We start from the raw sequence: 25788 nt of genomic DNA, 5'->3' as shown, positions 1-25788 counted from the left end.
GTAACTCATGATAACTAATGGTCAATTAGGTTAGGTTAGCTACGTTATAAATACTTTAAAACATTGTGGACGGTTGATTTGGTTAGGATAGCTACATTAAAGATACTGTGAAATCATGTAAACGGTTTCCTAGCATGAACTTCGGGGAACTTCGGGTGTGGCTCTCTCGTCTGTGAAATGAAGGCTTCCCCAACAGCACACTATTATGGCATTTTAGTTTCACAATAATAGTAGCCTTTCTAAAACCATAAGTGAAAAGTACCGGCACGATTTCCAAGGTATCTAAAAATTTGAGTATGTACGTTTGTTTTAATATAATAATAGAACATAACCTTTTGAAAATAAAGAGAATTTTCAGAGCAAAGGTAAATTTCGTCTGTAGCTGTTGACCAAATTAGGGCGCAAAATTTACAAAATAAATAGGATGATTGGTTTCGTTGAATGATGCATTTTATTTTAACGTATGTAATAGAAACGATAAAAATATCAATGGTGTTATTGGATTGCATGTAATGTACTCGAGGCGATGTCCGTGAGTTGTGTTACAGGTAGCATTATTGCTGTGAGCCATGTTTTCGGGTGAGTAGGAATGTGGCCAATTAAATAAGTGTTTTCGAGTTAAGTACTTGCATTTTTACATTGTTTTGGTCTTGTTATAATTTCAGCCCGAGAAAGTTTTTCATTGAGTTATCTTGTGGTAGCAAGACATCTTTTATTGTGGGACAGGAGAAACAGGAATTTTGGCAGGCAGTTTTGAGAGTCAATTCCACATTTTTCTTCAGTCATCTAGTTAAGAAAAACTGCGATTTTAAGGTAAATAAACTTCTATTGCTAGTTGCTGCAGGTAGCGGCTTTTTTAAAGAAGGTGATTTAAGTAAAAATTATATACCTATATATTTTCAGCATTTACAATTAACTTTGTTATGTTTTTGCAGAACATTATGATTCCTACTTGTAAATTTCTTTTCCGCACGACTATTTATATATTTTGTACTATTCACACCAAATATTTTTCTGTAAAAGCCTCTACTTTCATCAATTATTGAGGCTTTTCTAAAAGTGATGAACTAACAGATAACAATTCTTTTTATTCATGTACCTTTTAATGGCTGGTTTTCCTGTAGTATGTTTTGATATTAATTACAAATTTTTATCTGTGACTCTGTAAATTGTAAGAGTTACCTGTTTTCTGTAAAAAAAAAAAAATGTAGTTCCAAATGTTTTGTTTTTGATCACTACAGGCTTTCCACTATTTGCCCTTAATACGGAGTTTCAAAATTCCTACTGGTTTCAAAGAAATTACTGTTTAAATGTTACAGTAGGTAGCCTATGCTGAGACTTGGTTGTCGTCATGTTGTTCTTTATTAGCATATCCAAACCTGATTGTTGTTTTTGCCCTCATGTTTACTTGATACTAGCGGCAACTTGATCCTGTGGTTCTCCAGGAATCCTTAGGAATACAGCGTAGCCGATACTGTTTTAAAAAAAGACAGGAATGTTTAATGTCAGTATGTTACGGCAGGGGCCACCACTATTTTCCACCCAAATTGGTTTTCTATCTTAATTGTGCCTAGTTAGGGTTGAAAACCACAGGACATGTTGCAGCTAGTATCAAGTGAGCAGTAGGGCGGTGACAACAACTAGGCCAATCTCTCGTAGAAAACAATCTCGGCTACGCTAATAAAAAAACAAAGCACAACATCGTGATGGCCGCATCACTGCACATGATACCTAATGTAATGTAAAGATGTTATTTGCTCAGAAATCTGTAGGAATTTTGAAACTCTGTTTTTCAGGGTAAATAGAGGAACATTAGTAGTTTTCAAAAACACATAATTTGGAATTCTATCAATATTTTTACGGAAGAACCGCGTCCTTTACAATTTATAGTGAGATCTGATATTTTGAACTTATTTCCTTGTTTTCACTGCTTAAGGGTGCACTATATTTGTGTGCAGCACAGAAATGGAAGTTTAATGTATACACAGCACATGCATAAAAAAATCAGCAGTTGCAAAGTGTCCTTTGAGGGTGTAAAAGTTCCAAATCCTTATCCAAGTTTATCCCTTGATCCCGATGGTATGATCCTGTATACATTGATCCTGTGGTACGTGATGCTTGGTTATTTTAATTTACTACGTCTAAATATTCTGGAAATACCAAAAACTTCTCATACAACAATGAATTTTGATTGTAAGTTGAATACGAAAGAAAAAATTTCCACAAACCCTAACATAATTTATTTGTATTGTGTTAGTCAAGTTTTTTATTTGGCCAGTATATTTTGCCATACCTGCATAATTAAAACATGCATCATGTACCACAAGATCAGTATACACGGGATGATGTCATCAGGACCAAGGTATAAACTTTGATGCGTGATAAGTTACCGTTGTGGGTAGCAGTTGAAGGCTGTGTGTGCAGGGCAGACGCCTGAACCACCGCCTCAGCCTGTGGGCAACGACTGCAGACAGCACGTGCACGGAGGTTGTCGGTCTCCCTGCGGCACCAGGAGATGGCGGCTGTTCGTGGCACAAGGTGGGGCTATTGAGTGCACGCTGTGCCAGTTGATATTGCAGTTTACTTTAGAGCAACACCCTGTTACTTGATCTTGTACACATTTCATTCATCAAAAGATCCTGATCAAAAAAAAAAAAAAAACTTGAATATCTCAACACAAACAAATTGTCACGTCTTCATATTTTTCATGTTCTACTTACGATCAACATTCTTCGTTGTGTAACAAGTTTTAGTTATGTCCAGGTTCTTTCCACGTACTAGATTAAATCAGCAAGCATCATGTTCCACGGGATCAACATAAACATGATAATGCTATTCGGTATGAAAGGATGAACTTGGATATGTGATACGAAACTTTCACCCATTCCCCCTACGTTTGTACAGTACGACGTACTGAACTGCACTCAGATGCTGGCGAGGGGGTGAGAATGGTTACTTGTAGGAGGTGTAGCTGGACGCCCAGGTGGATGAGAGCAGAACTGGTCAGGTGCTTGGCCACAGAGGCATGCGAGGCTGTAGTGGCATTGACACTTCGCTCGGGGTAGTATTGGGGAGGGGGGGGGTGAGTTTTCGTAAGCCCTCTGCAGAGATGTGAGCCACCGAGGTACATGGTCGTCACACCCCCAGCTACCGGCTGCTCCTGGTCCTCCAGTGTTGGACCTGGGCGAGGAGAGGGAAGCTGTTACTGGGGCGAGCAGTGAGAGGATGCGTGAGAGGTCCAGTTCTCAAGTGTCTGCTAACTGCATAAGAAGTCGCTGTTTGAAGTCCAATTGTTATATTTCCCTCTGCATGTTTATCTGAACTGCAGTGCAGTACCTTGCTTACAGAAGAAGAGGTGCTTAATATCCACTGTTAGTACATAGTCTTGCACCTGTGTTAGTTATCTATATAAATGCCATAAATTTGAGTCCTTATAATATCACAATTTGTCATGTCTGCTGTGAAGATTACACGTTCGTGAAGAGTTTTAATTCTGTGTAACATATTTTAGGTGACTGGGGTGTATCAACCTTTGGCGCTGTACAAACTTGAAAACGTGCCTTGCTTGAGCCTTACTTTTGTGAGGCTGTGCGCGAATGTCCCTGATCTACGAGAAGGACAAGAGATCATCGTTCTGCACGGGCATTTTGTCTGGGACTGTTTGTTTATGTGTGGAAGGAGCCGGTTGATCTTGAGGTGAGTGCTGAGAAATCGGTTTAGAGCACTGAGAGCCTGATAATCACTCGGGCAGTGAGTAAACAATCTTACCCCTTGCTTGCCTGGCCTGTTGTCTGGGGTTAAAATAGATTTCTAACAATAGATTCCTAAACTATGCTTGAGTTGTCATGAGGTAGTTATATCCATGCAAAATTGTACATCCTAGTAATGTGACTTTTAATATCTGATTTCATGTTCATCCAGGATATTTTGAAATGAGTGCAATTATCATGACCAGGTTTACACCATGTTAAGTTGGTATGAAATCAAGAAACAAAGTCCACAACATAGTCTTATTGAATACATAACTTTAAATATGATTGGTCACTGTATGTTTCTTTTAACTTATGAACAGAATTGTCATGACCGTAAAAAATTCATGCATGTAATATATTATTAATTTTACATGATCGATGCATGTATATGAGTCACTTACTGTTATATCAATGTTTACTGCTATCTGAAGGAGGAATATTGAAAGTATGTACCGTATTTACTCGTGTATAGCGCGCCCTCGTGTATAGCGCGCACCACGATTTTTGCAACTAATTCCAAAGAAAAAAAAATTGAAATTTTTTTTCCCCCATAAATAAATTTTACTAACATTTTGTGGTACCTGATTATTTAAATTGATGTGTGGTGATGCGTCAGGAAAATACATAAACTCTGCTGTCTAAACGGAAGATAATGAAGCGCTATATCGTCACAAATGGTACGTGGAAGGAAGGAAGGGAGGGAGGCGTGCCGCGCTACGTTGCTAAGCTGGCGCGGAGAACTTGATGACTCACCGGTGAGGAATGGAGGAAGCGAAGAAGTTGGCCGGGGGGGGGGGGGGGAGGGAACTGGTGACAACATTCTCTCTTTCTCTTTTTACTAGCTTCTGAGCTGGCTTTCTGTAAAGGGGGGAGGTCTAAAAATAAACAAGAGACCATGATGTGCGAGCTTGCGCGCGCGTGTGCGTGTGTGTGTGTGAAACAGAGACCTTGTTGCTTGTGCGTATGTGTGGGGGCTGGCCAGAAACGTCACCCGTCACCCGGCAGTTAACGACTTCCACTCCTCCCCGCCTCCCCCCCCCCCCCAAAATTTTTTTTCCCGTGTATAGCGCGCATCCTTATTTTTTTCCTTTACTTGAGGGGAAAAAAGGGCGCGCTATACACGAGTATATACGGTATATTTTAAACAGCGCTTCCAAGAATTTTCACAAACCAAATGAAATGCAGGTGTGTGTTAGTAAAGATTTATGTTCAGTATTGAAAGATAAAGTGATTTTAGTTGTGTACATCTATTAGTTTTAAAATGTTTGTGATGTGTTATAACTTGAAATTTTTTTTTCAGGGATGGTTCTGATTGTTTATTGCCCAGTGAAAAAAATTTATTACTTATCTCGCTGGTTGCAAAGCTTGACTTTTCCATCCAAGATGTGTTTTGGCTGAAGACACAACTTGATGTTTTTGAGGAAAAGTTTTCTGATCAGTTTTTGCAAGGGGTGGGGGTTATTCTGTAAGTATTTTGCCCTAGAGGTTTTCAGTAATATTAGGCACTTCAAATTATTATTATTATTATTTTTTACAGTAAAGTGGTATCAGTTGCTACATTCTACCAACATTGTGAGATTTAGCATTGTGATTGATTGCATATTAACTTTTTATTGTAAATTTATGTATTTAGATTGTATTGAAAAAAAAAACTATCTTTAAAAAAGTTACATTCTGTTAGCATATGTTTTGGCTACTTTTACAATCAAACCGTAATGTTTACTGATACTCGCTGCTCTTCAAAAATTTTTGTGCGAACCAATGCACATTTACAGGGCAGATTTGACTGTGCCATAAATATCTGTTTTTACATCATCTGTTGTCAGAACGAAAATGCAAAATCAAGACGGTATATGGCCATAGTTGCTGAGACTGCTTACTTAAAAATAAACTTAAATATAAAAGTATTTTTTTCTCCATCATTGCAGGATATTTTTATATTTTACTAAGAGTTTAGTATATAAACTTATTTTCTTATTTAGTAAGTACAAAAATCTGAGGTGGTATTGCTTTAATGCTGCTTAGCCAAAGGTATAATCCTACTGCATTTTGCAATGTGATGATGATTCTAATGTTTGTTTGCTTTGTTGTAGTACTGTAAGATAGTGAACTGTATGATTGATGGTTTAATTTCTACTGGTGCTTTACGTGCGTAGTTACTATGTTTCGCCAGGCTCTTGTGCCTAGCGGTGGCGCTCGGGCAACAACGCACTTGCTTGCAGGGAGCTGTGCCCAGGCTTGCGTGAGAGAGTCCTTGCGATGTCAGTGAAGCTTGTTTCCACACACACCACGCTGTCTCGCTCGGTCGTGGAGGAGTTCCTGGCACACTCTCAGTGCGACCTCGACAGACCTGTGCGTTGAATGCTTTGTGCTAACTGATCTATGTTAACTGATCAATTTTTAGGTTATTACTTATCAAATATCACCTGCAAAACTTTTGACACATTCTCTTTTATTTATGAAATTTACTTTCTTTCTCCCAGTGTCCATAATAAAAACTGTTAGTGTCTTCCTGAAGCAGACATGTGATTAACCACATTGTAGGCCTATTAATTGTTTTCTTAAAACGAACCTTTATCGAAGGTGAAGTAATGAATTTTAGTGCTGCACACTATCGTCAGTTTTGAAAAATTGGATTTTGGAGGATGTGGTGTTTTTGGTTTGGCTGAACATTGTCAATTAGAAGTAAAAAAAAAAAAAAAAAAACTTTAAAAAACTGTGTTTTATATCAACTTAGATGTTTTCAAAATTTTAATTTGGTTCGAAACAATACATTTTAACATATAAAAGTATTTTTCTGGCTTGGGTAAAACTTTCCTTTTGGAACTGCAAGTGAAAGAGGGTTCTGAGATATTGTGATCAGTGAAGCATCTCACTCATGTGGAGAAGTTATATTGTTTTGCAGGACCAGGACCCTGGTTTGCAATCATTTTCTTATCCTGAAGTGTCTGTTGACTTAAGCCTTGTGCAAAACCATTCTACATAAAACATGTACAGTTACTAATTATGCAGTAAATAATCTTCCGAGCATAAATTATTTATCAGTGTATGATTTGTAATCATGGCAGTGTATACTTGACCTCATTTAATCATAGGCATGATGTGTGTTTTTACCTGGCAGGCAGTATTCTCCAAGAACTTCCCAACGTTGCGGGACATCGCAGGCGCTTGCCCAGTTGTCGACTCCTCCTCGTTCTGGGGGTACAGCTGCGAGGAGCTCTCGCTGCTTCTCCCGGAAATGCCGGTAGTGGCATACCTGGACACCACCGGTGGTCACTGGACACTGAAAGACTCGACCCTCTCTGTGCCCTGCATCTTGACTTCTCTGGACCACCCTAGCACTGTCTTGCCTCTCGTCGGGAACTTTGTAGCTCTGACCAGGTTCCATCTGGTTTGGGAATATTTTAAGGTAGGTATGGGCTGGCTTTTTTTATTGCTTTGTTGGTTGTCGTACTTGCCCAGATTATAAATGTGACTTTATAGGTAACTTTGTGTCAGGGTGGCTATAATTAGAGACCTTGCAAAAGTGTAAGTAAGTGTGTGTTGTTCCTTCAGTTATGGTATGTTTTTCTTTGTCTACAGAGTAATGCTACTCACCACTGAAAAATAATTTAACATGGAAGGTTTCGTGAAGAGTTTAGTGACTGTTAAAACATGTAAATATTAATTTTCTGGGTGTTGAAGCAGAAAAGCTACTAAAAGTACAGAGGATAATGAGTGTTTTATAAGCCCTCACCTGGCAATGAGATTTTACTGGCTTCTAGAAAGGGTACATGATAAACTGTAATGAAGTTCGTAGCTGGAGAAAATGGTTTGTTTGGTGATCATTCACGTCTCCCAGTGGCAGGTATCCAGGTCCCGGTTGTTCTCTCACTGCAGACAGAGACCGGCACGTTAAGCTACGTGTACCTGGTGGTCTCCGCGAGCGACCTGCGCCTAGTCTTCGACATGCAGAGGAAGTTGGCGGAGCACCTGGGCGCTTGCACTCGCTGTGGCAGGGCATCCAACGCCAGCCACGTGTGCCTGAGCCACGGCCCCCCCGCGGAGTGCGCCCTCCGTGCGGCGAGGGCGCCAGCTCGTCGGGAGGGTGAAGCTCCGTGTTCCTCGGGGAGCGCGGGCTCTGGCTCCATTGGCGTGCGCTGTTTGCACAAGTCTGCGGTCAGGATCCCCACAGGGGAGACGGCACCACGGGGCCATGTCCTCGGGTTGCTCCAGGAAGGAGAAACAACTCAGGTACACACAATCAATAATTTAAAAATTTACCCTATTTACCTCAAAATAATACTATATATTTTACCAAAACTGCTGAAAATAAAAGTGGGCGTTGTGTTGTAATAGCAAGTATATCTTGTCCCTGGAATAATACGAATAAACTGTGATGATATCAGCTTCAATGTACCCTCTTTTATCGCATAATCGTCGCACACGCGTAATTGCCGAACCCATATTTTAGGCCGTCAAAATTGGGATAAAAATACTTCTCGCGTAAACTCGCATGATGTTTTTGGTCCCGCTAGTAGATGCCGAGCGCTTTGTGTAGGTATATTTTCCGTATAAAGCAATGTATTTTAAAGTAGAAATCTATTATTTATTTGGTCATTACCACTTACTTATTTAATTAACGGAAAAATACTAAGTTGTCTGACGTGTAAATTTTCTTTTAAAGACTTTTTAAACATTATTTCCCTTATGAGATTGTCTGCGTCGCCGCGGAGTAGGTATCTTTTCCGTATAAAACTATGTATTTTAAAGTAAAAATCTAAAATTTAATTCGGTCATTACCACTTATTTATTTAATTAACGGAAATACAAAGTTCTCTGACGTGTAAATTTTCTTTTAAAGAAGTTTTTAAACGTTATTTCCTTTATCTGATTATCTGCATTGCCGCGGCGTACCGCTTATAAAAATGCAGCCAGCGCATCATTCATGTTTGGTTATGTTGCTTCCCGTATAGAGCGCGCATACGTAGTCGAATATCGATATCTCGCCGATTGGATGCAACGCGCGCTCTCTGTCAGGTGCAGAGTTAACTACAATTGATAGACCGCATTCTTTCCTGGCAAGTGTGTACTACGACACGTTAGTTCACGTCAGATCCAATAGTGTTTTGGTTTTTTTTATTTAAAGTTGAAGAAAGGTTTTTGTTTGAGTTATTAATATAGATTGTTTTGCGTGCTCTTGTATACTTCACCTTTTTTTAAATAAACGTACTTTCCATGAACGGGTTTTGTTTTTATGAATAACTTTACCTAACAAAAATTTTTTATTTCCGCATAATCGTCGCAGCCCTATTTTTCAAACTTGATTTTAGAATAAAATGTGCGAAGATTATGCGAGATAACACGGTAGAACTACACATTCTGGGTCCAGGGCCCGTAATCCACTGTGGGGGCCATGATGGTAGTATTTAAAATAAGTTACAATTACCATCTTTGTAGAAAGAAAAAATACAGAAGAGCAGTGCTGTTTTGAAAAGTCTCTGCCTTGCATTTGTACAAATGATTTAGAACTAAATACATAATTTTTTTTTGTTTTTAGGATGAGAACTGGTCACTTCATGTTAATTACAATTCTGTGGTCAGTTTTTTTTGATACCTCTGGGACATGGAACATTTGAAATGGATTGATTATCAAGCCCTATTAATTTGCAAAGTAATGGGCTGTATGGGGCTGAATATTACTCCTGTTCCATGTGATTGTTCAGGAAGAAGGCTTGGGTTCGCAGCTTCACTACCTGGAGCTGGGTGGTCGACTCCTGATGCTGTTGCCTCTCCTGAACACCGACACTGCGTACAAGCTCTGGTGGCCCCAGGACTCGCCCGAGCTGGTCAGGCGAGAAGCACCGTACGTTCGCAGCCACTTTTCTTCTATGCCCACATGGCTGACTGTGCTGTTGTGAAGCAGTATTTTACAAGTAATCCTTAATTTGCAATTCTTTCAAATTTGTTGGTTATGAAATAAATGCTAATTGTTGTGCGGTTTTATTTAAAATTGGCAGGTATTCTTTCCTGCGGCTAAAATTAATACAAAGAGTGAAAGCTTTTGAGTCCAGCATGTTTGGGATCACAGCCGTGCTGGATTAGTAATTCTGCCAGGTTATCGACCATTTATATAGTTTTAACTGGAATACCCAATTAAAAAAAATCAGCAATGCAGAGAGACCTTCCTTCCTATAGGCCGTAGCCACTGTCAAAGTCAGCGGAGCGACGGTGTTGGAGTAGAGGGATATAATCAGTCTGAGACCAGTGTGTAAGGGGAGGCTGTCTAACCCGTGCTTGTGTAACAAATCGAGATATCAGAAATCGTGGGTGTCTTTCCAGGAAGGGGGTATCCACAGGAAACCCCACATATCATTTACTGTGAGGAGGTGACTTCCTTTCCACCTAGCACCATCTCCTGGGAAGAAGCAGCCATCCAGCAGCCTCTTCAACAACCAGCCGCTCGTCAGATACTATCCATGAATACCGTTCTCTTACAGACTTCTGACAGCCATTAGCGAGGCATTTTTCCCGCTAGGGAATCCCTCTGAACTCATCGGATACTTCCCCCCCCCCCCCCCCCCCAAACCTCTCCTAGGAATCTCTTCTAAGCCAACCAAGCAGGCAGACGTACCAGAACGAGTTGTCATGCGTAAGGTGCCTCTGGTGATAGCCCCTAAATAGAGTGTCGCGCAACAACTGGTATATTTCAGCCTACCTGTATGTTGCATGTTTTACTCCCTACTTTTTTGTGCAAGGCTTCTCAGGAGTTTACTTATATTATATTATCATTGAATAAAACATTCAAACCCTTGACTTTATGAAATTTTTTTGGAACTGGTTTCTTCCTCATGCTAGAAGTTAACATACTATGATCTTTAGTGGTAACTACTAATTAACCATTTTCATACAAAATTTTCCTCTATGTGGGTTTAATATCTTCTTGTTATCGGTCTAGTATAATTTGTTAAGGATGTATGTAGACTGTCACTCAGCTTTATCAAAGCAATGCCTTTTAACACGGTTAGTAATAAATTTAAAAATTAATGTTGGCAAAGTAAAAATTATCTAGTACTATTTGTGAGATGGTTTTTACAAGTTGCTAGGGTAACTGGTTTCAGCTAAATGCTTATAATTATTTTAGTATTTTTTGGGTGCTTTCATCCCTACACTCAAGTCAAGGTAGGTGGTACCTCAAACACTAACAGCCATAACAAAGCGTAAGAAATGTGACAAGTGTTGCAGATTGCTGATAAGTTTTCTCTAGTTGCTACTGTTCATTCTTCCCATTTCAACAGTCCTTCATTGCATCAAAACATGACCTTGTTCTGGAGGCACTTGTGTCAGGCCTCAAGTCAAGATGCCTTCCCCTTGAGTTCTTCTTTCAGCCCCTCTTCCAACCTGTAACCTCACCAGCTATGGACAATGATCTCTTTTGTTGTTGTAGTTATTTGATAGAGCTTATAAGTTTATGTATATTACTTATCAGTGGCGTAGCCAGGATTTGTGTATGGGGGGTGTTAAGAAGCATGACCCCCCCCCTCCCCCCCCCCCCGTATTAAAGCGTGGGGTCCGTGGGTCCTCCCCCGGGAAAATTTGGTTTTTAAGGTGTAAAATAGTGCTATTTTAGCAGTTTTCGGTACTTAAATTTAAATATTGTAATGGTAAAAATTTTATTAATTTTAATATGAAATTTGTTTGAGTGATGAATAAGAAATTAATTAAAGATTTGGTGCTAAGGGAGGGGGGGGGGTTTGAAACCCTTAACCCCCCCCCTCCCCTGGTTACGCCCCTGTTACTTAACTACTAATTCTTGTGATAGTGTAACCCTACTATATATGACATTTGTTTTCCATTTTTTCAGATGCTTTTTAGGAAAAACAGTTAATACAAGAAGCTTAATTGTGTTGCCACAAGATTCCAGCTTCTGCTGTACACAGATTTCTCAGAAATGTAAAGACTTCTACAGGTAATGCTTTTTGATATTTATGTTTTTAAATATGTCTTTGTCATCATAGCCACTCTCGGTAGGTGTGTGTTTTTGGGTGGGGGACTTAAAAAATGCTATACATAAGATTCCTCATGCTTAAGAGAATGCCCTGCAGTCAGATTTTATTTACCTTTGACAATATAGTTTGAGGCGTAGTATTGGACTAAATATGACTTCCAATTTTCTCTGTCTAATAAAGTTAGGCAGTTAACCTGAAATATGTTTTCATCGATTCACACTGTCAAAGTTTATTATTGGATTGAGCCAGCTCAAATTTTCAATTTCAATTATATGTATAAAAAAAATACAACAGTGCTGGATGGAAAAATTTGAACTTATTTTTATGATCTCTTTTAACAATTAAAATAATTGTAGATTTAAATCTCATAAATACTTGTTGCATAATAAAATGAATGCTCTGAAATCTTTTAAACTTATGTACACAATTTTTTTTTTTAAATTTAAGTTATCTAATTACAAAGTTCCATGGTAGGTGCTGCCTCCTAACCCTTTTAGTAGTTTTTCTTTGTGTTTTTTGTAATAAGTTAGTTATTAGAACACTGATCTCATTCATTTAATTCTTTCGACTCGGAGGAAACAGGTTGGAGTAAAGTTATATAATTTATCAGGTTTGCCAAGTGTGAAAAATCTTAATTTTTCTAAATTAATAATTTTTGAAATTTTTCTGTAATGGATACCCAAATCCATATTTATCTTAATCTTAGAAAATGAGGTAAGTAGTGAAAATGTTATCAGAACTGATGTATACTGTCACCTGTTTTAATTCACATGGTGTAGGGGTTTTTAAATAGGTGCTGTGTTAATTTCAAGCTATTTTAAAGAATTGATTACGTTTATGAAGAGTATGTGTTGCTAGTAGGTATGGAAAATGTTTGGTAGTTGGTGCAATTAATTATTATTTTTTTTTAATATGCAGTGCACTTTTTGAAAGCAGTGATTTGTGGTTTCAGTGTGTCAGAGGGTCTGCAGGAAGGCTTGTCCAGTGAAGTTATGGACTTGGAAGGTGTGATTGCTGACAGAAGTCATGTTGATCCCAAATACATCAGCGAGAAACTGCCTCTGTGGGAAACTGGTTATGGAGTTCCAAGTAGGTACAACAGTCTCCATCCAGTTAGTTATTTAATAATTTTTTTTAATTGTGCATCATCTGCTGTTTACAGCTTAATAAAACTATTTCATGTTACTTCAAGTATTCTTGAATTAAAGATTTTTGCTCTATAGGCATTTTAATCAACTTTATATTTTTTTTCTTCCCAATGTGGCTTTAAAAAATTCACTTGAATATGAAATAATTAAACGCTTCCAACTGGAATTGGTACTAAATATTTCTAAATTGATTAAATACGGGTGATTTTTAGACAACTTTGTATATGTGAAATAAGTTTTTTTTTATCAATATGACAATCTAGATCCATTATTTTTGGTATCCACCATCCAATATCTCTTGGACTGTCAGCATAAAACATTAAACCACAAGAGAGTCGTTGAGGGTGGAGTGTGGTAATGTAGATGTGGAAAAGTTGGTACAGGGGGTGTGGAGAATGGCGACTAGAGAGACAAGTGTGTAAGATTGTAACATCGGTTGTACAGTGTATGTTAATGAAAGAGATAATAAAACATCAATACATGGAGTGCCTGAAAACAATTGGCTGACCCATCGGGAGGTTCCTCTCGGTGATATTTTGGTGGCATCGCTGGGTGACCGGGAGGGATGCAAGTGTCACGTGTTGCGTGGCGACACACCTCTGGATCTGTTGTAGGTGGACAGCTTTCCTTCTCGACCACTGGTGTTTTTTTTTGTGTTGAGAACTCCAGCTTCATGTGGAAGGGCACCATGCAAGCATGGTGGAAATGGAGGCTTCTTTGTAGGTGTTCTTCGCTGATTGTTTTTTTTCAATCTTGCTGAACTTTCCTCTAGAGGTAACAGATGCTGTGACAGTCACTTTTCACAAATGTTGAAGAATAAATGAATTGATGTCCATCCACTTGCAAATTTTAATTTTATTAATTTACTAACAAAGTTAATTTTATTTATTATGTTATTTTTTTGCCATCAATAACTAGGCTGTATGTTTATCATATATGGTAAATGTTAAAACTATTTTTTTTTTTAGCAAACTTTACTATTTGTTGAATTTTTCAAGGCCATAATATCATAAAATAGTGTCTATTGACATCATTATTAAAACTGTAGGCACTCTGATTTAAATAAAAAAATGCTAAATAAAATAAAATTATACAGAAATTTTTTTTTACAAAAGTGATTTAAACCAAGATGGCATCTTTCAGTTACAGATCTTTAGAAGTAAAAATTGAATAGTTATGAATAGATGATGCTCTTGATGAAATACAACAAGAAAATATATCCCCAAAACTATAATTCAGTTTTTGTTTACAAAATAAGTGGTTAGTTCTGTGCAAATATTCAAATTTTCGAATTAAAATAGTTAATTATTTGTATTCGATTCAACCTCTAATAATAACACTTTGAAATAACGAATATTCATTTGCTTACGAATATTTGACATTACATACCTTATTAGTTTGTTGTGAACCAAAGTTTACTGTTGATGTTAAGTCGTAGCCTTTTTTGATGTTTCGTTACACGTACCAATAGTGGGAAAAAATAAATAAACATTAACAACCATGGACTACAACCAATTGTTGCAACACCACAAAACATGGTTACTCCAGCTCAATGGCCATTAAAAGAAGTGAACACCATAGCTTCAACAGCTTATAAATCAATAGTCACGATTACGGTCATATAGATAGGTCTGGCAACTTAGCTACATTCTACGTTGGCTTAGTGAAGTTCGCGGTGGAATGGCCCTTCATTAGTTGCCCTTTCATTAACATTGAATTAAATGGGAGTTTCATATAAAAATGGATAAATATTTTTAAAACTGTTTCGTTTTAAACGTCGGGTAAAGTTTAGGGTTTTTAATTTATTTGGAAGCTTTCTAGGGTTTGAATACAAGGCAATAACTTGTAACTTTGCCACAATCATCATTTAAAGTTTTAATCTAAAAAGGTACAATTCAACAATTTTTTTTTTTCCATTGTTGAGTGAGCAAGGTGGTACAGTGGTATAAAATGCATGAATGATAATCTGTGGGCTTGGGTTCGATACGTGTTAGGACACTTTGTTTACATTTATCATTTTAATATTTCTCACAAAATTAATTTATTAATTACAGAAATTAAATATGTTTAAACAGTTCAATTACATAGTCTGTTTGAATTTATTTAATTTCTGTTGAAAACGTATTACTTTATTGGAAAATGGAAGAAAAAAAATGTAATATTTCTTTTGATAATGAATAAAAAGCAGAGTAGATAATAACATGCTAGAATTTTCGTAAATTTTTATTTTATTCAGAATCTCACCTGATTGTGTAGATGGGCTGTTGAAAGTAACGTGTTAGAGGTAAAAATTTCTATGGAATAAAGTAAAAATCTGAAGATTGATTTGATTCCTGTGTGCATTCATTCCTGGCTGTTTAGACGAGGTCTGTACAGGAAAGAATATTCTAGGTGTTATTTTTCATTCATGTTCACTTAGTGAAATGTACCTGAAATGCACACATGCTACAGCAAATGATTAAATTTTTCTTAAGAAATTAACACTCAGAACAGCTTGTTGTTTGTTGCTTGTATCCATCATATTAGTTTTTTTTATTTTTTTTTTTCACTTTAGGGTTTTTGTTTCATTTTCATACCTAAACAGGGTTTCAGTTCTTAAAATCTTACTTATGTTATTTCTGAACTTTGTTCTTGCTGTCTTCTGATGAATAAAGTGAAATGCTGATGCACAAGTGTGACTTGCAGTGTGTAAAACAACGGTGCTGAGACTGGAGGAAGTGGGCGGGGGACCGAAGACGAACGTGTACCTGCCGAGGTGGGACCGCAGCAGGTACCCGCTCGGCCTGCTGCCGGGCTGCTGCGTCCGCCTCACCATGATGGAGAAGAGGCTGACCGCGGAGGGGGCGTACTTCAGCTCGTCGCCCCTGACCACGGTCGAGGTGCTGGCCGTGGGCCAGCCATGGGACGTCGCCCCGTGAGTGCCTCGTCCGGCTGTCTCATCATCGCCGGCATTGCAACGAAAATGGAGGAGCCCGAGCATATCCATGCTCTCTACAGCTCATGGAATTCCCAAACAATCATGCAAACATAAGGAAACTGGAAGACTTATCGGGGAAGTCGTGCAAAAGTCCCAAAAATAAACAGCAGTGGCAATCACAAAACTTTGAAGTTTTTTTTTGCTAACTTGCATTTTTGATTTCTGACGCCTTATTTCGGTTCATAGTCTCGTGGACACTATCACTTGGAAATTATTTTAAAGGTTTTTAGCTTTCTAACTTGAAAATCTGCTCGTTCCTGCAAACTCTAGAAAATTTTGTTTTACTACTCCTCAGGTTTAGTTTAGGTAATGTTGACACTGCCCTAAAAATTGGAGAGAGTTAACATGCTAATATGAAAGACACTGAAATGGTTTTTTCAAACGTGTGTTGTCGCAGGGACGAGGACTGGGGTGGGAGCTGCTTGCTGCTGCACGTCCCTCCCGGCAGGCAGTTGGTGTGGGGCACGGTGGTGCTCTCCCGGCTCCTCAAGGTCTCCCTGAAGGCGGTGTGCAAGACCTGCGGCTGCCTGCTGCGAGGCGACGCCTGTGGCTTCGTGGGCTGCCACGACAAGACTGCAGCCCTGCCGTCCGCTCTGCTCACGTGAGTGAGTGCCACATGTACTTCAATCCTCGCAAAGCTGGAGTTGCCCTTGAATTTCATCTGTTCTTGGTAAATATGGAAATTTGAATAATGGCATAAGTCCTTGAAATTGATTATTTAATAAAGTATTGTGATTTGAGGAGCGAATAAATATACTCAGTTTATACTACTCACTCTGAGCTATGTCTCTGTAATAAGCAATAATTGAGATATTGAGGTGTGTGCAGTGTGCGTTTCTTTGTTAAAGTTACAAAACACATATGTGTCCGTATATTGCTGTGTTCATAACTCATAACTATTTTAAGGTTAATTGTTTATTTTAAAACATTTGGTGGCTGATTATATTTTTATCTATTGTGTTAATATCAAAATTTAGGTATAAGTTTAACAGATTTTCTATTTTTATAAATTCCAACAAAACAGCACATCATTTTTGGCTTTCGGACAAGTTATTTTTTTTTTTCGTGTATATTTTAAAACTGCTGAAATCAAGCACAAAGCCCTGTGGCAAGCATTCACGCTACTGTCCTCTCACCCTTCTGAATTGAGCCACATTCCTCATCGAACACATTCCATTCCCCTATTCTCACCACCATCGTAGTGGTTTTCGAGGGAGGCATGGGTAAAAATCAGTTCAAATTCCTGTAACAACCCTTCAACCTTTTCTAGGAACTGTTAAGGGTTGTAGAATCAAAATTTGACAGTGTTGTGCAAAGAATTTCAAATGGCAGTGGTAGATAAGCAGTTACAGGTACGTGTTGCGTCGTGCAGGGCAAAGGTCGCAGATGCTTGTGCGGAAGCCATTCTCGTCGTGAAGGACGACCTGGTGCGGCAAGTCCTCGAGATGTCCGAGGTCCAGTGGCAGGCGCTCCTGAAGCTCGCGATTCGGGACGGCGAGCTGCTATACCTCTTCAGAGAGAAGGCACAGGTAACAGTTGAATCGCGACACTCCGATGTCAGTCTGTTTACTCATGCTCTCAAGTCCAGTGCAGATAATATCAGAGTTTTAAACATCTTTTTTCATGACACTAAAAACAATGGTTCAAACACTTAACAATAATGCTCATTACGTGCAAATGCTGTACATATTTAGACAAAGAGGCTATTCTAAGATACTCATGTCCACGAACAAGTCTATAATTAGTGTTGTTTTAGTAGTATTATTTAAATTTAAATATATATCTGTGTGTGTGTTCATATATATATATATATATATATATATATATATATATATATATATATATATATATATTAGGGATGGGATTTTCGAATCTTGGATTCGTCAAATATACCGAATCCTATGGATTCGAGGATTCGTAGGATCCGAGGTGGGATTCGAGGTGGGTTTTTAAGAGTTTTAGGTAGTACTTTAAAATTGTAGTACTGGGCGAAGTTTGAAAATTTCAAACCGAACCGAATCCTTACGTTCGGTTCGAAACCTCTTAAAATATATTCGAAAAACCGAACGTTCGTTTAAAAAAAAATTACGTTTTTATAATTTTCTAACCCCCATTTGAGACCATTCACAAAACAGCACAACAAAATTCCATTACTTGTAATATTCCGACTTTTATCGCATAATCGTCGCCTCAACAGTTTCAAGCGCAGACAAAATAATAAAAAAAAGTTATTAATCGTCGCATAACTCGCAACATTTTTTTCATATAGGCGCGCTTTGTTTTTTGTTTACTTTAGAGAATTTTGTATGCATTTCTCGTACTACGTAAAATAAACTATCGTACAAATGCCAAAGGTATTGTATACTATACCTTTAACTATAGTGCGTGTACGAGAAGTGTTGTAAAATCACCAAAGATTGCGTACCCCATACGTTAAACTAAAGCGCATGTACGAGAACTCTCGTATTTCGGCAAAACTAACGTGATCAAGTTAACACAAGACAAATGCGGTAGGAAATGATTACGTAAATTACGTATTTTAAATTACTGAAATGTATTTATTTTCTTTGGACTTTTTGGTTATAACAGTCAGGTACTGAAAATATTAATTTAATCTTGTGTATTAAAAGTACTGGTCCAGTAAATTTTACAGTACGGTACTAAGTTGACTAGCGTAGTTGCGGCAGCCATCATTATTTCTCGTGTTTTCTTTTTTCCGACGCAAATTTTTATAACCACACTGACTTACGTTACGTTTACAATATTATTGTTCTTGAGGTGATTTGCGACTAGCAGGACTTACGTCGTTTAAGTTTTCCAAATAGAGAAAAGATAATGACGACCCAGATGACCCAGAACCACCCCAAAAAATGTCTAAATTTTCTTCTGACGAGCAGCATTCTTCCAAGAAAACAGCAACTGCAGTCAGCGGGTTTTGTAATGTGGATAGGTAACTTAATTCACATTCGACTTTTTTTTAATGTCCTATTAAAAAGTTTTACTTTTTAAAAATGTTAGGTTATGTCTACCACAAAAATATGTTGTGGCCTTATGCTGAATGTTCGTCATCTTTATAATCTTATATTTTTTTTAATGAATGTTAGTGTACACTGAAAAAGGAAGATAGTCTTTTTGAATTTAGATGGAATTTCTTCATGAATTAAAAGTATATATATCTAAAGAAATTAAATGAAAAATGATTTTCTCTAAACTGTTTTCTTTCCTTCATTATTTATTGCATAAACTTTACTTATAAAATGTTTTGCAATGTTTTAATAAAGCTAAGCTATATAATGTTTTAATTTTACATATGGCTAGAGAACCTTTCTTTCTTTCTTACCATTCAGTTAAAGACCAAAATGCTGGTGGTCGGTTCATTTTAATTCAAAACAATTATTTCTGTATGAGGTTTGGTTCGGCTTGGTTCAAAATTTTTTTGCTATGGTTCGATTCGGTTCGGTTCGGTTCGAAACCAGATAACTGAGGTTCGCCCAGCTCTAGAAAATTGTATACCTAAACTGTATTATAAAGGTAACGGAAATAGCACAAACATAAGATAAACTACGCTGCATTTTGTCAATTAGCATAACTACTCGATCATTTCCAACCTTCAATAACATAACATTGCAGAAAAAATGTAATTTTTTTAAATGGTGTCTGTTATACAAATGTATTTTATTGAAAACATAGGAAGGATCAATTTAACATAGAATTAGACAGATGCAAACTTATGTGTGTGGTTTTTGAGGTTTTTTGTCTCTATTTTATATCAGGTGTATACACTATGCACTTATTTTACAATTTTATAAATACACATGTGATTTTTTTTAATACATAGTCCTATGTAATTTTTTAAAATAAATGTGTGATTTTTTTTAATAACATGTGGTGAAGTTTAGTGTGGGACTGGGATTCGAGATTCGATGACAAACACTGAGGATTCGAACAAGGATTCGGATTCGACCAAAATGTGGATTCGTCCCATCCCTAATATATATATATATCTGTGTGTGTGTGTGTGTGTGTGTATTTTTACTTGAAAGTGCAGTGTTTTCATTGGAAAGATAAAAGATAACACTGGACAAAATTACCGTATATACTCGTGTATAGCGGGCCCTTTTTTCCCCTCAAGTAAAGGAAAAAAATAAGGATGCGCGCTATACACGGAAAAAAAAAGTGATGGGGTGAGGCTGGGAGGAGGAGTGGAAGTCGTTAACTGCCGGGTGACGTTTCTGGCCAGCCCCCACACATACGCACAAGCAACAAGGCCTCTCTTTCACACACACACACACACACACACACACACAACCTGGTCTCTCGCACACACACGCTCACAGCACACACACACACAAACACACGTGCGCGCGCAAGCTCGCACGTCTCTTGTTTATTTTTAGACCTCCCCCTCTACAGAAAGCCAGCGCAGCTACTAAAATAAAAGAGAGAGAGAGAGAGAGAGAGAGAGAATGTTGTCGCCATTCCCCCTCCCACTTCCTTCGCTTCCTTGTCGCAGCTGCTACCGGTGAGTCATCTAGTCCTCTGCGTCCCGTTCCTGCCTGTCTCCTTCCCTCCCGCCCACGTACCAGTTGTGACGATACAGCGCTTCATTATGTTCCGTCTACACAGCAGAGTTTAAGTATTTTCCTGACGGATCACCACACATCAATTTAAATTATCATTTGTTTCATACGTAATTACTTAACAGGTACCACAAAATGTTAGTAAAATTTATTTACGGGAAAAAAGTTTTTTTTCTTTGGAATTTGTTGCAAAAATCGTGGTGCGCGCTATACACGAGGGCGCGCTATACACGAGTAAATACAGTAATTAAATATTCTGTTGTGACATAAATTTGATCTGAAGATTCATTACCAACTTCTGATGAATGCTTCAAAATTTCATATGAAATAATTTCTTGAATTGTTTATTACTAGAGCCACCTGTTTTTAGCGGCGCGCGAAATCGCGAAATTTTCGCCATAATCTAGGAATTTGCGCGAAATTTACCGCGATGGCGATAAAACGCGAAAAAATCACGAAATGAACGTATTCCTCTCGCTGTTGTGTTTACTTTTATTCGATTGAGCGCTATAAGTCGATCAAACCGTGTTAACGTGAGATATATCAATTATATCGATATTTCGTCGACTAGCTCGTTGCTGTCCACAAAAAACTACCTTTTCCAAACAACAGAATAACGAAAACTGCTTACGCTCGATAAACTCCGATGTCATGTTCGCGGTAAAGAATCGACTGGTTTTTGTTTACGTGGCAATTACGAGATCTCTGTCTGACCGGGTTAGGTAGATAAGGTGCAAAGAAAAAGTTCGAAGTTGTGAGAACTTAAATGCAAGCAATGTGAAGTTGAAACACGTTCCCCAACTCCAACAGTTGCCTACTGGACGCGCGAGAACGATTCGTCAATTTAATATATTTATTCGGTTAGCAGTATTTAGTTGAATGTCGGGAGTCTTGTGGTTTTGTTATTCTGTGATTATTTAGTCTCGTCGTAGATCTGCTTGTTTACAGTTTGCTTTGTCGACTGCGTGTAGTCTACAAAATAAAACGTTTAGAATGGTGGTTACAATTTACGACCGCGAGAAAGAATTCTCGCACGAAGTATTGTAACGTGCGCATCGAGTGGGCCAGGAAGGATACGTGTTTGAAACACATTAATGGCAGTGCTTCCCACAAAAAGAATAAAGTGTTCGCACAAGCTGCAAAATACGTCAGGTGTCTAACGTCAGATTTCACTCACTGACGTAATTTCCCGCACAAAAAAGGCTAAAGAAGACAAACAAGAATTTGTTATGTCAACAGATTGTGCTTTCATGGAAGCCAATATTCCTTTAGAGAAACTTGATCATCCTAAATCAAGTACATTGACGGTAGGCCTACTTTTAAAAACATCCTTTGATTTACAAACTTCATGATTTTTTTATTATTGTTTTCACAGAAACTTGAAAATACACTGAAATTTGTAAAAAAAATTAAATTCCAGTCAATGAGCATAACATTTCAATACACGAGAACTGAAGGGCTTTCTGTACCTAAATAAAACTGAATAAAACCTAAATTCTCATAATATTTTTAACATTTCTGGTTTTAAATTCCTGAAATTCTATCCAAATGGAAATGCCATAGGCCTAATTATATAACATTCCTGACGTTCCTTACTTTTCCCAGGTGCTGGTGATTTAAGTAATTATTAAATTCTTGTTTTTTCTGCATGACTTCATTAAAACTAAAAATTTTAAAGATCACAAATTACCCGAGTTTTTAAAAAGAAATAAAAAAGCATTAAAAAGAAAAAAAATTCTAAAAGCGACGAAAATTTTACCAAAATTAGTTTTAAAAATGACGAAAATACACCGAAATCAGTTTTTAAAATGACGAAAAATACACCGAAATCAACAAAAAAAATTGATGAAATCTGCCATTTATTTTCACCGCAAACAGGTGGCTCTATTTATTACCAATAAATACAGAAAGTTGGAAGAAAAAAATTGAGTGGTGTAACATGTACGAAGTCAAGAAATTTTGATTTGTTTTCTGCAACATAGTATATACACAATATCTATATGTAACAAATAATCTGTTATAGTGATTTATTTTTTTCTCTTTCAATTTAATTTATTTTGCATCAGTTTTTCTTGGACTTCAGTGAAGTGCAAACATAATTTCGCTGTACGTTTTAATTTGACTAAAAAATATTTAAGATTAATGGATATATTGATATTTTATTCTGATTTAGATGCAAATTTTCAATACAGTATTCACAAAAGCTTATGAAATATTCTGCCTCCAAACATAAAACCAAACGAGAAAGCGTTTTGTGGTCTGATAAATTATAATGTACGGTAGTTGTTTCCTAGTACATGCATTTTACTGACCACAGTGTTATGCCTTTAGTGCTTTTCTTCAAATTGTTTTTGGATATTTTGTTTAGATGCATGAACCACAAACCTTGGGGCAAGAGGTTTTCAAGCTGTACTGCTCTGTTATTGCACAATGTAGGAACATAATACTTCATGTCCGATGTAAAAAATATCCACCGGACTCTAACAGTGGTAAGTACTAAGTGGTTTATATGTTTACTCAACATTGTGACACATTTCCAAATATATCACATGTGTAATATGTTGGTTTAATCAACTGTGCAACTTATTTATTATGTTGATTTGTTAATCATTATTTTGTAAATAAACAATGCATCTTATGCAAGCTTATGAAATACTTTACTTTTTAATTCAATTATTGTTTTAATTAAATCTATTTTCATTTACAAATACCAGGACTTTTCCTGAAATAATTTTGTTCACTTAGATTGCAAACTTTAGGCTCAGTACATAACAAAAAAGAACCACATTGCTGTGGCAACTATTAATAATTAATCCATCCGTTCTACATGCCACTGAGTGTTTAACATTAATTTTTAGGAATTTGATAAGATACTCATGATGTCTCAAAATGTTTTGCTAGAGATTTTGATCCAACTCTGGGAATTGTATTTATAATTTTGTAGAGTTAGGCTGGGTACACGCAGAATGAGGCACAACATGATGCTACATTTTGTCCGATAGTAGCTGACTTACATGTATTTACATAAAAGCAATGCACACAGAGTCAGATGCGGCACGACGCTACGAAACTGTTTCGATAAGACACCAAGCGACAGCATCAAATGATGGCTTCAACTTGGTTGCGAGTAGACTGTCTGATGGCTGCAGTGTTCTTCACATATGTGAGAATATAAAAATTTGTCGCCAGAGGCATGCCATAGTGTGTTTATAGCTGTTTAGTCAAAGATTGTTTTTTCCGTTGTTACTTTAATTTGAGTAAATATTCACTTAAGTATTTTAATTGACTGTTCCTCAGTACAGAGCTGGATGCAGATTGATTAATTAATGTAGTACTTGAAATACTTATTTTATATAATCCATCTTTGAAGGAGAACCACAGAAATAATTTGATTTGAAGAATGTGGGAATAAATAATGTAGCAAATAATGTGATTAAATTATACGTTGGGAACATAACCTCAGTTATATAAAAAACATTTAAAAATAAACTTTTAAATGTATAAGATTTAAAAGCACATAGTATGTTATTTTTATTTGTATATACTTATACAGTAGAGCACCCCTCAACCGTAATTCCCACAAACGGAACTCCTGATATCCGGAGCTAATTTTCCAAAAAAAAATTAAAACATTACAAAACAATAAAACATCTCCAAAACATTTCCGCACTGGAACGAGGCTTTTTTGCTTTTGCCTGGCTGTACATGTCTTGTAGGCGTGCGCGTGCACGTCTGTCAGAGAGCTAATTATAGCCAGTCTTTCCCGCGTATTGCGTAAATACACAGCTGGTTTTCGCGTCAGATGTGAATTACTATAAAGATGTTTATGCTATAAGTAGTTTTATTGTTTCACTATGTCCAGTAAACGGAAAATTCCGGCCGGCCCTAGAGTACACACGCTGACACACGTGATAGCGAGTAACATTTACTTCCAACGTGTGATGCTTTCAGTTTGTAGACAATAATTTAGTGTACAAATATGTATTATGTACATATTTATACGTTAATATATGGTTAAACAGTTTACATTTACCTGTATTTCTCTATCTCTGTGTTTTTAAACGAGATTCTTGAAGTGTTATTCTTGTGTATGTGAAATGTAAACTGTGCGTGGCAGTGACTATACACTCTCCAGGAAGTGTGAATCACTAGCACGTCAACACAGAAGTAACACAATACTGCAGCTGTAGTCCCACTACCTCCCCCGAACCCTCTTCATCCTCTTCGCTCACGCACGCACCCACCCACAGAGATAAGAAACACGTGCCTGCCAGCTTGCTTGAATGAAGGTCATTCAACCGGCCCGGAGGCCGGTCCTACCGCAACTCCCCTTACCCGGAATTTTCCCATAACCGGAATAGACCTCCCCCCAATGATTCCAGTTAAGGGGTGCTCTACAGCCATTTTTTCATCCTGTGAAAATTTTATTGCAGGTGTGTATGCATAGTTAAATTTCACTCATAATTTTTTTATAACTTCCCTTCTGAAGTCTAACTCCAAATAATCATAACCCACTCTCACTTTTCATTTAATTAAATGTCACAATATTTAGTAGGCTTTGTTTATATCGCACCAAAGAGAAACTGAAAGAAAAGAGTTCGCACATGTGCGAAATGGTTTTCTGTACATATATGTCTTTGTTTCATTTTACCAATTATATAAATTGACAGAAATCTTATTTTGCAAATTGATTAATGAAATAATCTTATCAAATTAGTGTATTGTCATTGGTCCTCGATAAATCTACAAAGTTTGAATGAAATCTGGCCGTTTAAAGTGGGTCAAAATCACACCCAAAGGAGTCAGTTACAAACATACATACAAACAAACATACAGGTGAAGCTAATATAAAGCGTGTAAAAAGGATGGCTTGTACAAAATAGCATACTCTGATATTTTTATGTGGACCGCGGCCTGCTATTTGGCCATCACTGAACCATCATGTAGTTTAACTAAGATAATGTACCAAGTATTTTTTAATCTTAGCAAAATTATAAAATCACATACTAAAACATCTATGAATTTATTTTTACAGAATTTAATTACAACATTCCAATCTTGTACTGTGTAGACATCAGACGCTACAGGCCGACAACAACTAAGTCTACACAACTTGGTTCCTGAAGTGCTGTATCTTCAAGTGAAGTTATATATTAGCTTAGAACTTTTATTGAAATAAGATTGACATGTGCAGTACCTGTATGTAGATATGATCGAGTGTCAGAAGTGTAATTTACATTGTTAAGAACTTGTATATATTTTTATTTATTTTTGAGTGAATAAATGTAATCTCCAAGATCAAAATTGCAAGTTTTTTTTTATATAAAAATTGTAAGAATTTTA

The 25788-nt window shown here is 37.1% G+C and overlaps 1 protein-coding gene across 4 annotated transcripts; it reads left to right on the top strand.

Moving 5' to 3' along the window:
* The first annotated feature begins 322 nt into the window (after positions 1–322).
* On the top strand, positions 323–25788 carry LOC134532724 (uncharacterized). 4 transcript variants are annotated; one of them, XM_063369510.1, is made up of 16 exons: positions 323–579; positions 666–813; positions 2425–2538; positions 3512–3696; positions 5053–5217; positions 5975–6104; positions 6874–7161; positions 7632–7985; positions 9458–9597; positions 11596–11700; positions 12693–12829; positions 15574–15802; positions 16263–16466; positions 17238–17394; positions 22814–22934; positions 25481–25788. In XM_063369510.1, the coding sequence occupies exons 1-16, from the start codon at positions 527–529 to the stop codon at positions 25567–25569; spliced, it is 2619 nt and encodes an 872-aa protein (XP_063225580.1). In that variant the 5' UTR covers positions 323–526; the 3' UTR covers positions 25570–25788. The 4 variants fall into 4 exon arrangements, with proteins under 4 accessions (XP_063225580.1, XP_063225581.1, XP_063225582.1 ...); XM_063369511.1 differs by having other exon boundaries at positions 413–579; positions 9479–9597; XM_063369512.1 differs by lacking the exons at positions 22814–22934; positions 25481–25788 and having other exon boundaries at positions 413–579; positions 16263–16470; positions 17238–17298.

Source organism: Bacillus rossius, chromosome 6 (assembly GCF_032445375.1).
Source record: "Bacillus rossius redtenbacheri isolate Brsri chromosome 6, Brsri_v3, whole genome shotgun sequence".
Taxonomy (NCBI): domain Eukaryota; kingdom Metazoa; phylum Arthropoda; class Insecta; order Phasmatodea; family Bacillidae; genus Bacillus; species Bacillus rossius.
The sequence above is the reverse complement of the archived record's forward strand: the minus strand, read 5'-3'. Positions and strand labels throughout refer to the sequence as shown.